The 12,916-nt window shown below is 48.7% G+C and overlaps 1 protein-coding gene across 4 annotated transcripts in view; it reads right to left on the bottom strand.

Moving 5' to 3' along the window:
- The window catches only part of AMPD3 (adenosine monophosphate deaminase 3), a 137,476-nt gene that overhangs the window by 27,500 nt on the left and 97,060 nt on the right, over positions 1-12,916 (bottom strand). For 3 of the 4 annotated variants that reach the window (XM_061201450.1, XM_061201449.1, XM_061201447.1), the window contains exon 2: positions 3,723-3,948. In XM_061201450.1, the coding sequence (XP_061057433.1) occupies positions 3,723-3,943 (221 nt within the window). In that variant the 5' untranslated portion in view covers positions 3,944-3,948. Of the gene's footprint in view, positions 1-3,722; positions 3,949-8,834; positions 8,860-12,916 lie in introns of those variants that run through there. The other variant, XM_061201451.1, reaches the window with a different exon arrangement.

Below are 12,916 nucleotides of genomic sequence, written 5' to 3'. Positions count from 1 at the left end.
GTTCTCCTTCTTGAAGACATCCATTATGGCTCCAGCCTTGGTCTTCAGGTGAGCCCCAGACTGTCACATGTGAACATGGGCTGGGAGCTTGGACTTTGCAGGGATAAGGGACAGGTTTAACAACAGATGGGGCAACTCCTTAGGGCCCACACACCATGGGCAAGGGCTTGGAATAACCAGAGCTAACCACTAAAGCTCGTCTCTAAGAAAACTGGAAAAGCTAAACGGAGCCCAAGGAGAGGGCCCTGTGTTCATCTTCTATAGCTGCACTACAAATTGCCACAAGCCTGGTGGCTTCAAGCAATCCCCACTTGCTGGCTCGCAGTTCTGTAGGTGAAACGTCGGCGTGGGCTCAGCTGGCCTCTATGTCCGGGGTATCGAAAGGCCAAAACCAGGCTGGCCACACTGGGCTCTTAGCTGGAGACCCTGGGAAAGAATCCACTTCCAAGCTCATGCAGGTGGTTGGCAGAATTCATCTCCATGTGGGCCTAGACTGAGGCCCAGGTTCCTCGCTGGCTATTGGGCAGGGGTTGCCCTCTGATTCTTGTATGTAGCGCCCTCCATCTTCAAAGCCTGGCACAGCGCCTGGCTCTGGCGGGAAGGCTTCATATTACCATTTATATTCCAGAATGTCAGGGAGCAGCCAGAGACAAAGAGGAAGCTGCAGAGAGGGTTCCTCCTCCAAACGATTCGCATCTGAATATTTGCATAAGGGTGCCTCTACTGAACAGCGAGGCTGAAAGATAAAGCTGGGGGTGTACAGCTCCAGAGGATACTGGGACATCTGACAGGCAGTCTAGGGACCAAGCTGTCCTCTGGCAGAAAAGAAGCCAGTGGGCAGCAGGGAGCTATGGTCCAGCTTTTCCCTCCATTTCATTCAGAAGCCGGCAATTATACCCTGGGGAGCAGCCCCCAGTGTCATTCCAGTGTCTTCACGTGCAACCAAGGACCCCAGCCCTGACTGGAGATGGGATAGCCTCGTGGTTAAAGTGTGGGGTTCTACCTTCGAAAGACGTGGATTTTAGTCTCTGCCCTGTCACTTACTGGCTATGTGTCCTAATCAGCAAAATCGAGATAAGAATATCCACTTGATAAGCTTCATGTGGGGCTTAAAGAATGAAAGTAAACGGCACAGGCCAGCACTTAGCCCACAGTAAGCAGTAGCTGCTGTTGCTGCCCATCTCTGCTGCAGGAAGCTGGACAAATAGTTAACATCTCCATGGGGCTTACTGTGATCCAGGCACTGCCCTAAGTCTTTTGCATATGTTAAGTCCCTCATTCCTCACAACACCCCAAGAAAGTAGCTCTTTACCATATCTACTTTTTACAGATGATGAAAAACTGGGGCACAGAAAGGTTTCTTAATGGGCCCAAGGTCACAGAGTGTACCAGGGAGTGGTAGAACACAGTGGCCCAGAGAGCCGTGGCCACCCTGAGGCAGTACCTGTGGTGGCAGTGGAGAAACAGGATGTCTTTCTTCTGCCACACATCCACTGCTCACCAACACAGGCTAAGTCCTGGGCTGGATCCTGGGGATCCAGTGGGAGCCAGATAAAGTCCTCAAGGAGCTTCCAGTCAAAAGGGGCAGACAGATGCAAACCAAGACCATCACAACCTAACAAGTAGGGCAGGAGCAAAATTTCTGGACATGAGCTTGCAGAGGAATTTCTGAAAACCACAGAGCATCATTTGGATTTAGAGTAAGAAGGCTTCTATTTTGCCATTAGCCTGGGCATTGATAAGAAGAGAAGACTCTCTTTTGCAGACATCAGGCCCAGTGTCGCTCTGTAATGGAAACTGGCCTCAGAAACCCATTTCTAGTAATACGAAATGCCAGGACTCCTTCTCATTATTAAGGGTCCAAAATGCTCAATTCTTAAGACACATAACGCCCTGCAGGCCATTCAGTTCATAAAGTCAGCCCTCTGTTCAGTCAGTGCAGTGTGGACCAGGGTCTCCACCATCAGGCTCTTCTTTACCCTCCAGGGATGACCTGTCCCCACCTCACTCAGCACAAGGCTGGCACTCAGAGCTGGCCGATGGCACCAACGACCCCTTCACTTCACAGCCCCTCAGAGGAAGGAAAGCACTTATTTTTTGGATGATGAACCTCTGTTCTTGCCTTCATACAAGTACTTGACTTTTTACTACTTTCCAAAAAAAGTTAAGGAAATACTGAAATTCTGTCCTACCAAGAAAGGAAAGGACTTGCCTTTTAAAATAAGGTGGTACCTTAGGAAGGACCTGATGACGGACTAGGTTGCAGAGAAGGCTCAAGTTCTACTACGTTAGCTATTGGGGTCTGCAGTATGCCAGCCAGCCAGGCACCCAGCTACAGTCCTGCCAGACACGTTCTCAAAGCTTTTTATTCTTTAATTCTACTCTCCCAGGTGAGATAAGCTAAAAGGGTGAGGGCTTCCCAATGCACTTGGACAAAGATCCAAACTATTGGGTTGGATGAAAAGTTTATTCGGGTTTTTCCATAACATCTCACAGAAAAACCCAAACAAACTTTTTAACCAACCCAATACTTATCAGGTAGCACAGACCAATCTGATCTGGGCCCTGTCTACCCCTCCAGCCGGAGGTCATGGCGCTTCCCCCTTAACCACACCTCTACCCAACATGGGCCTCCTTGAAGATCCCTGAGGGCCTTTGTCCTGACTGCTCCACCTGTAAGACTCTCACCCAGCTCTACCCAGAGCTAGCTCCTTTACGCCCTTGCATCAGCTACAATGTCACCTCCTAGGAAAGACCTTTCCTAAGTTTACCCAGTCTGAAAAAGGACTCTCCCTCTCCATGAGTCAGCTGGCTGCTGGCTAGGTTTGGCCAGTGGCAACCAGTGGGGGAAACTGGAACATGCCAGAAGGATTAAAGCCAGGTATCCCTGCCTCCATCTCTGCCTTGGGAGGCATCTCTGAAGCTGTTGCCTCTCCCCCAAGGCTCCATTTTCCACTGACAAGGCCACCGCAGTTCCAACTTCTCTACCCCAGGCTCCCGCAACACCACCTCTCTCCACTGTCTCTCTGCCTGGGGTGGTAGCTGCTTCCTACTGTGTCTAATCTCTGGGCTGCCTCTCTCCCCACTGCTTGCCTCCTCGGTTCTCTACCCCCTGTAACCAATGCCCTGCATGAAAATCCTATTTCCATTACTCAAGTAGTTTCTGCTTTTCTGGTTAGACCCTGACTAACACAGCACTTATCATACCTTGTCATGTTTCAATTAAGTGGGCCAGTCACTTAATTACTGTCTAGACCGACTGTAAGCTCTACAGAGCAGGGACTATATCTATCTTGTTCACTAACGCATCCCCAGTGCCCAGCACAGCACCTGGCAAATAGTGAGCTGAGTTAATTAACAATGCAAAGTACATATACATTGTTAATTAACAATGCAAAGTGATGAAAAGAAGTAAAACTGATGTTTCCCAAGAAATCCTCAAATTTTCAGAAAGAAAGTGGAAATGTCATTTGGAAACGGTGTGTATTTGTGCACATGATTTGTTATCAAATCATCAGTAGAGAAAGTGGGTTTTGATCTTTTCAACCAAACAAAGGCACCAAGACACACTTCCGTGAATAAGCGGTGAGTGAAGTAGTCTTGGTTCAGAAATAAACTCAGTTCCCAGGACAGCCAAGTTCACACGAAGCGTCTCATCCAGGACACACGCCCACAGCCTGCCTGGGTCTGAACAACCCCACACACAAGTCAGGGGGACAAACCTTTTCGCCGTCTCCACAGACTTCTGCTCCGCCAGCTCCTTCTGCAGCTCCCTCTCCTTGGCCTCCTTCTGCCCGATGGGGCAGTCCTCGGGGACGGTGAAGAGGGACAGGGCATCTTTGCTGTCCTCTTCTCGGAGCACTTTAGCGAACACCTTCTCGGCCAGGAGCCGGACTTGCTCGTCCACCTCGGAGATGTTCAGCTTGGGGAACTGGCGCGGCATCTCGACTGGCAGAAAAAGAACCAGCGTGAGCCTTCAAGAATTACTGGACCACCTGAGCCACTGGTGCATGGCAGGAGAAGATACCGAAAAAAGGGCCAGGTGCCCCAGTCCTTGTGGTCAGCTGTCTACTTAGGGACTCCCCAGACCAAACCCAGCAGGCCAATGTTTAAAACAAGCTCCATAAGTGATTGGATGTGAAGGGTGTAGGTCCAGTTACATCTCACGAGAAAGCCAACGTTCAGAAGTGAAAGAATGAACTGGCCCACCAAGTCTACTTCTGTTTTCCTGAACCCAGGGAATCCTTAGCGCGTGGGCAGCCCCGCCCTTCCCGCCTTGGTTTCGATGACGGAGCAGGAAGCGGAGAGTTCAGAAGCCCCTTCCTGCAGGCTATGAGGAGGCCGTGCCAGGTACTACGACGTCCAGACTTGCTCCCCACTGCACAGAGGGGAAGACCAAAGACCAAAGGGGTTAATGATTAGCATAAGGTCCCAGGAGATCCACAGCTACATTCCTCACCACATAAAATGAGGCCTTTTGCTGAAATGAAATCATAATTCCACCATCTCCCAAACCCTCTGGAACTTCTAACAAGACAGCAAATAAAATAAAGGTTTGGGGACAGGGAGACTCTTTACCTCTCACAACCCAACTGAAAACTCACTTCCTCAAAGAAGCTTGCCCTTATCCTTCTCTGCACACTGGTTCCTCACTATCAGTAGCTGCTCTAAATCACCTGGTTGACTCCTTTCTTTCCTGTCTTTCTGCCTGTCTGTCTTTCAACACTTACATAGCCCATAGTAAGTACACTCTGCCATGCCCTATAAATTTACTAGCTCAATTTTACAGATGAGAGAATGAAGGCACAGAGAGCTAACTTGCCCAGGGTCACACCTCTAATAAGTGGGCAGAGACCTGAGCTGTTCTGTCTCTGGCTCCCCTGTCCTTTTCCTCTCTAAGCCTCTGCTGAGGGATTTGAACGCAGGCACCTGGTTCCTGCATCTGTCCTCTAAACCACTACTCTGTGGCTGCTTCTTTCTGCCTATTTGGGGGTCAGGGCAAGTCTCCTCACTGTCCCTCACACTTATGGAACAGACCAATACTACATCCTCTCCACAAGCCACCTTCGCCAGGAGCGGCTCTGGAAGAGGCGTTTCCTGTACATCCAGTTTAAGGAGGGTTTAAAGAGAGACGTGGCAGAGGAGGATGAAGGCGAGACAGTGCCCAGTTGCTGCCTAGCAGGGAGAGGAAGCAATTACAAGGGAGGAGGGACTCACTGAACAACCTTGGGGCAGTCATTCTCTCGGCCTCACAGTGTTCTCACCTGTGAGATAAGGGGATTAGACTACGTGATCTCCAAGGCCCTCTCAGTTCTAGGTACCAGGGAGGTTTCTGGTGCCTGGGGAGCCTTGCTGCTCTGGTCTTCTCTGCGGCACGTGGGTCTAATTCATGACACAGACAGGAATGAAGCAAGCAGGCTGGTAACGGGCAGGCACAGTACCCCTGTGGGCCCCTAGACTGTGAAACCAATTTCCTCCTTCCCCCCCACCCCGCCCCCAGGGCCAGGCCTTTCCTGGGCCTCCTTCACCCTCAGGGGCCTGAGTGGGAGGGAGCTGGGAGGAGAGAGGCAGCCCAGCGCGCAATTGCTGGTCTGTGGCAGCAGAGACCAAGACTGCAAAGGCCTATCCTGCAAAGATGAAGAGGAACAGCTGACTGTGGAGATTGCCACATCCTGATAGCAGAGAGAAGGGGAAGCTGGAAACTATCAGAGCAGAGGCCAGAGAAGAAGGTGACAGAAGAAAGAAATGGAGAGAAAGACAAACAGCTAGACCCAGGAGGAGCTATTAGGGCAGAACAAAGCTGGGCCCCCAGCCCTCAACTCTAAGGCCCTGGGCAAGTGCAGCATTCCAAAACCTCACATGCATCTCCGAAGCAGACCTCCAAAGGGCCCCAGGCAAGAGGCAGCAAATGCCATAAACCATTCAAGCACCTGACAGAGTAAACCCACTTCTAGAAATAGCTTCTAAGAAAAGAATCTGAAGGAAGGAAAAAGCACAAACATGTTTACCTGCACTCTTTATATAAACAGCTTTAAAATGTCCAAATGAGAGCAGACTCACTTGAAAAAAAACATTAAGCAACCAAAATCATAACTATGAGGACAGTGCAATCACATAAAAAATACCTTGTGAGGACTTCCCTGGTGGCGCAGTGGTTAAGAATCCGCCTGCCAATGCAGGGGACACGGGTTCAAGCCCTGGTCCGGGAAGATCCCACATGCCGCGGAGCAACTAAGCCCGTGCGCTACAACTACTGAGCCTGTGCTCTAGAGCCCCCGAGCCACAACTACCGAAGCCCACGCGCCTAGAGCCCATGCTCCAAAACAAGAGAAGCCACCGCAATGAGAAGCCCGCACACCACAAGGCAGAGTAGCCTCTGCTCGCTGCAACTAGAGGAAGCCCGCGTGCAGCAACGAAGACCCAACGCAGCCAAAAATAAATAAATAAATAAATAAATTTTAAAAAAAAATTACCGTGGGCAATAACAGCAAATGAAAAAATTAATACATGAAACTGTACCAGTGCTTTGATTACAATGATAGGAAAACACATCCCCTCACGAGCGAGGGCTGCAAGAGACACACACTCAAATGACCAGATGGTAGGATCACCTGTGTGAGAGGCAATATCTGATTTTGATCATTAATGCTATTGTAATATCATTTGCACAAAACAAACAAGATAGAAAGAAAATGAATAGACTTAAAAATTATAAAAAGAGAAAAATAGGAAAACTAATCAAACCTTTACATCCCAGATTTTGGCAATCAGGGTCCTCTCCCACCTAACCCACACCAGAGAGAGGCTGGTCCAAAGGGAATTCCACCACTGAGACCCATCTCTGCATTAATTCTTGCCTCAGACGGAAGCTGCCCACCACCACCTTCCTACGCCCCCCACAAACACACACAGGCCTGACCCAGCCACACCCCACTAGGTACCCTCAGAAATGGGCACTGGGGGGGTCCTTTGGGTCTGAGGGCTCTTACGCCAGATGCTGCCATGTTTTTCCATGAAGCATTTTTAGTTTGCTCAAGTCAACTAAACACACTTTTCAGGATGCATCGTTCTACAAAAGATCTTCCTTTTTCTTTAGCTCAAATAGCTTTAATCAGTCTTCTCCAAACTTGGTCCCACCAGAAGTCAATACCCGTTGCTATGAAACAGGTCCTGTGGTCAATTATTAGGGAGACACTGCATTCCACAGCCTCTTCACCCCAGATTCACAGGGCACACCAAAGACTTGAGGATCACAGAGTACCATCTCCCCATAGACCCCTTTTTGTCAGAATCCATACGAATCTCCTACAGAACTACTACCAATGTCTTAAATAACGGGTGAAGACTCCATTCCGTGCCTTAGTACTGACCAAGTAACCCAGCTGGGGTGCTAGGCTAAGTCAGTGGGCCTTAGGAGCCTTCTGGACATTTGCTATCTCTTGCACATCCTTGGCAGACAGCTCCCACCTGCCAACCCCTCCCTCCAGAGCTTGCCTCTCTTCTCAGACCCAGAGACCCCTGCCAGGCCAGGCATGCAGAAGAAAGGCCACCATACACATGCCCAGCAGAGCTTCAGCTCCAGCTGCCAGTTCAAGCCTGGCTTTCAACCACTTGTCAGCTGAAGCCAGCAGGCTTAGGAGGCTCAACTGTGAATTCTCCCGCGTTGGCTAGTGATACAGCTTATGTCGTTGTTACATATAATACAGTACCCTCCAATGAGCTTGGAGGCAGTGTCCCGAAGTCAGAAAGCTGTAAAATACCACCAGTTTCAACAAACAGGAACGCTTTCATAGCATCATGACCCCTCCAGAAAGGAAACAGTGCCTCTTAAATCCCCTCCTTATACAAATGATGCTGTTTCTTGCTCTTGCCAGACTTCCACAGTTAGAACCCATGACACAGACCTGAGCCTGGCACTGGAGGTTCCATGGCTGATCCTGAGGATGCCACCCAGGTGACTCACTTCGGCCAAGGGCTGCGTGCTGCCGGGGAGGCTGAGCTGAGTCAGTGTAAGTGCAGCTAGCTGGGTTCTGTCTGCTGCTGGGGTGGGAGGTCTCCGCTTTGCATATCTGTGAGCAGCCCTCAGCAAGAGCAGGAAAAGTCTGGGCTGGAAATTCTTCCGTGAATATGAAATGGAAGCGGAAAATTTCCAAGAGTCCTACAGGGCCCAGGTAATGCTAGTTATCATGGCTGCTGTGTCCAGAATGCAGCATCCTGGCCCCATTCACAGCCCTCTTCAGAGCAGGAAACTAAAGCAACTGCTGCCCAATGCAATAGTGCATTCAGCCTTCCTGACAAACCACAGACGATAAGCCACAGCCTCCCTCAAACGTCCAGACCCCTCCTGAAAGCTGAGCACTAACTGCAATACCATCACCCGTGCTGCTTCCGTTTTGAACCCCACCTCGGGCTTGGCCTGGTGACCATCTTACCAAGGGAAGTCGTCTATACACACAGAGCCTGCCCTGGTCCCCTCAGAGGGCCCCCCAAACCGTCCTGAGGGCACCCCAGGACTGGCGGGGGGAGCTCTGGGCCAGTTGCCAATATGAGCCTCTCTCCACCCCCTCTAAAAGAGGGAAAGGCCAGGAACTGGAAAGGACAGAGACTCAGGGGGAGGGGACATCTCAGTGCAGGAGCAGGCAAGGATGAAAAGACGGGCGTGCCCTGTCTCATTCCTTCCCTTTTTCCCTGAAAAGAGCTGCACATCACAGGTGACAGGGCGGCCTGACCAGCTCTGCCAGAGCACACGTGCCTGCCCACCCATCCACACCCAGGGAAGAAGTGCCTCCCGCCTGACCCACCCAAGCCCTCCTACCCCAGCCTCCCCTTCTTACTGCCGCTCTCGGCTCCCACGTGGGCCTCCAGCTCGGAGGAGCCTCCTGAGCGCCGGCTGGACGCGGCCACCCAGCCACCACAGCTGCCGCTCTCCCTGCCTCAAGTGACCCGCAGAGCAGTCAGGGTGGATCACAACAGCATCACAGGTTGCAAAGCTCCACTCTTCATCTGCCGTTTAGGAGAAGGATGGTCCTCTGTGGGGAAGCTCACAACAGACACACAGCTTCCCTGGGACTTAGACCAACAGCATGGGTCTGGGAAATAACCATGAGCAAAAGGGCTATTTCTGTGGTGCTGTCGAAATCCTGAGGAGAAGCGCCCAGAAAGGATGGGGCCAGTTGTTTACCGGGAGGCTGGCTCCAGCCCTAACCTGGGCCTGAGTCACCTCCTCACGTCCAATCATGAGGTTGTACCTTCCTGAGTCCACATAATAATTCCTGTGCGTACAGAGCAGGATTACAGGGCTGACACACAATCCCCAGGCTGCTGCTGGGGTTTAGCTACCCAGAGATTATGACTCCCCTGTCCTCACAGCTGTTTCATAAACAGTGCAACCAGCAGGCTACAAGCAACCTAGAGGGAGAGTAATGTGTATTCATTAAATAATTAAATGACCTTAAAATGGGAAAAAAAAAAAAAAATCAGAGCCCTTAGTACTATCCTGCCAGAGGGAGGAGAGGCAAATGATTCCTTCTGCTAGTGTGTTTGGGGGGCGGGGTTGGGGGCGGGTAGGATGGGGCTGCCATGGGAGCATCCTAGCCCATGCATCTGAGAACCGACTTGGACCCAGCACATCCAAGGAATCTTATTCTGCATCTTTAACCAGACCGTGGATACCCTTGGTCTAAACAAGCATTTTCCAAAGTGTAGTCTGTACAACATAAAAATGTCAGAAGGCTTGGACAGTACTGCATACTACAGTCCTTTATGGGGATTCACACACAATTCCTACTAGCAGGTCCTAAACATCTGAGAAGTCCTCCAGTCAAGAAAGCTGCTTAACTTTGTTTAACCCAACACACTTATTTGACCCTCCCACCATTGCCACCATAGGGAAAAATACCCATTAATATCCTGGGCATAGGCTTTGGAAAATGCCTTCCACCTTGAGCCTTCATTTTCCAACCTAGAGAAAGCTGCCTTCCTGGGCCCCAGTGACCAGTGTGAGATCTACTCCATCATGTCCAGACAGAGATGGGCAGCAGACCCACTAAGATGACACAGGTTGGGACAATGGCCAAGGGTCCCGCAGTAGGGATACAAGACCCTCCAGAACAGTTTAGGAGGAAACTGTGGCTCTGTTTTGGGAGGGCAACCTTTGCTCAGGACCTAACAATTCCACCTTCAACCTAACCTGTCTCTGCTCCTCGTGGCCCAGAAGTCCCCCTGGATGGAGGAGCACTGGTCCCAAATGCAAAGCCTTTTCCCTTTTGAAGGAACGTTAAGACAATCTATGATACTACTGAATGGAAGAAAATATTGCTAATGATATAACCGATAAGGGGCTATTATCCAAAATATCAATATAAACAGCTCATAAACTCAACATCAAAAACACAAACAACCTGATTAAAAAATGGGCAGAAGACCTGAATAGACATTTTTACAAAGAAGACATACAGATGGCCAACAGGCACATGAAAAGATGCTCAATATCATTAATCGGAGAAATGCAAATTAAAATCACAATGAGATATCACCTCACACCTGTCAGAACTGCTGTCATCAAAAAGACCACCACAAATAACAAATGCTGGCGAGGATGTGGAGAAAAGGGAACCCTCATACACTGTTGGTGGGAATGTAAATTTGTGCAGCCACTGTGGAAAACGGTATGGCAGTTTCTCAAAAAACTAAACACAGAACTACCATATGACCCAGCAATTCCACTCCTGGGTATATATCTGAAAAAATGAAAACACTAATTCGAAAAGATAGATGCACCCCAACGTTCACAGCAGCATTATTTACAATTGCCAAGATATGGAAGCAACCCAAGTGTCCATCAACAGGTGAATGGATAGAGAAGATGTGGCACATATATACAATGGAATACTACTCAGCCATAAGAAAAAATGAAATTTTGCCATTTGCAACAACATGGATGGACTTGGAGGGTATTATGCTAAGTGAAATAAGTCAGACAGAAAAAGACAAATACTGTATAATATTATTTATGTGGAATCTAAAAAATACGAATGAATATAACAAAAAGGAAACAGACTCACAGATATATAGGACAAACTAGTGGATACCAGTAGGGAGAGGGAAGTGGGAGGGGCAAGATAGGGGTAGGGGATTTAGAGGTACAAACTATTATGTATAAAATAAATAAGCTACAAGGACATATGGTACAACACAGGGAATACAGCCAATAACTTATAATAACTATAAATGGAGTATAACCTTTAAAAATTATGAATCACTATATTGCATACCTGTAACTTATATAATATTGTACATCAACTATATCTCAATTTTTAAAAATAGATTTAAAAAAAAAAGACAATCTATGATAACCAGACCCAGGCCTGCACCTCCCGCCCAGGAGACCAGACTGCATTCACTTTTTTTTTTTTCGTTGCCATGAGATAAAGACCTACAATATTTATTAGGTTCAAGGACATAAAGTTATTGTGCCAAATCAGACTGCATTCACTGTTATCACTTAAGTGTCCTTTACAAAACCCCAACAAACAGGAAAGGCTGGAATCAAATTATGACTCATCCAAAAAGATATGACTCTCCCCTCCCCAAAAGGATGCTCTGGGGTTGCCTATAGGGGCCCATTTTCCTTCTCATTTCTGAGGTGTGCATGACTCAAAGAGGGGTTGGGCAAAGGGGCTTTGCCCACTATTATATCACCTCCATGACTGATCTTGCCCACCTCATTCACTATTGTATCCCCATGCCTGGAATATAGCAGGTAGCAAGAAATACTTGTTGAATGAATGAATGCATAACATAATGAATGAGTCAATGAGCTAAGTGGTGAATCTATCTATGCCAGTGTCAAGAGTCAGTTCGGTGTGTGGTTAAGAATATGGATTCAAGCCAGACTACCCAGGTTGGACTCCTGCTCCACCACTAAGTTGCATGACCTTGGGCAAGTTACTAATTTCTCTGGCTCAGTTTTATTCCCTCTAAAATGGGGATAATAACAGTGCCAACCTCATAGGTTGCCATGACAATTAAATTAGTTAGCATGTGTAAAGTGCATAGAATAGTACCTGGCACATAATATGTGCTTTATAAGTATTATCTCTTGACTCATTATCATCCTGATACCAGGTGCGAGAAAGTCCAGCTGGGAAAATGAACATGACCTTTCATGTAGACACCGAATCCTTTCACTCAACGTTATTTACTGAACACTATTATGTGACAAGTACTCTCTCAACTCCTATTTGGGTGCAAGGAGAAGGCAACCATGTTCAAATGTGAAACCAGATCAGGAAAAAGAGCCTTCTCCTCTATGAGTGATACTTCTTGCTGACTTTGCATGGCCAGCACCCCAGCCTTGAGCCCATCCTCTTGGGCCCTAGCCCCTCCTAGATCAGAGCCCAAAGCCATGATCTCCTGTCCTAGATATGCAGCAGCACACAGAAGAAATAAAGGATTAATATTTGGGGGGAAGAACCAGGGAGGCCAATGAGTAGCTTTCAGGGAGAGAAGATCTTCTCCCTGCTTAACCCTAAGGCTACATTTTATCTGCCCATGATATTTTCAAAACCAGGGATTAATTTCAAAGCCATTTGAAGAGTGATTCACCTAGTGTGAGGACAAGGAAAACAGGCCTCATCTCTCCAAGAGCTTTCTGACCTTGCTGAGAGCCGCTCACTCCTTACTGAGGATCTCCAAAGAGCCAAGGTTGGGCTGAGGGTGGGGCTCAGAGTTCCCAGAGTCTCCCAGCAAACCACCCATGTAAGTCCCATGATTCTTAGACAGCGCAGCCCCGAACCCGGCATCTTCAGAGTAAGTCGGTCCCTCAGAGTTGCCACCAGAGTTGCAGCCAGGTCAGGCTAACTACTCCAAACCTGCTGTTAACACTCCAGAAGGTGAGTGCTGACAGGGGCTCTGT

The sequence above is a fragment of the Eubalaena glacialis genome, chromosome 10 (assembly GCF_028564815.1).
Source record: "Eubalaena glacialis isolate mEubGla1 chromosome 10, mEubGla1.1.hap2.+ XY, whole genome shotgun sequence".
Taxonomy (NCBI): Eukaryota; Metazoa; Chordata; class Mammalia; order Artiodactyla; family Balaenidae; genus Eubalaena; species Eubalaena glacialis.
Note: the sequence above shows the minus strand (reverse complement) of the source record. Positions and strands in the feature narration are given on the sequence as shown.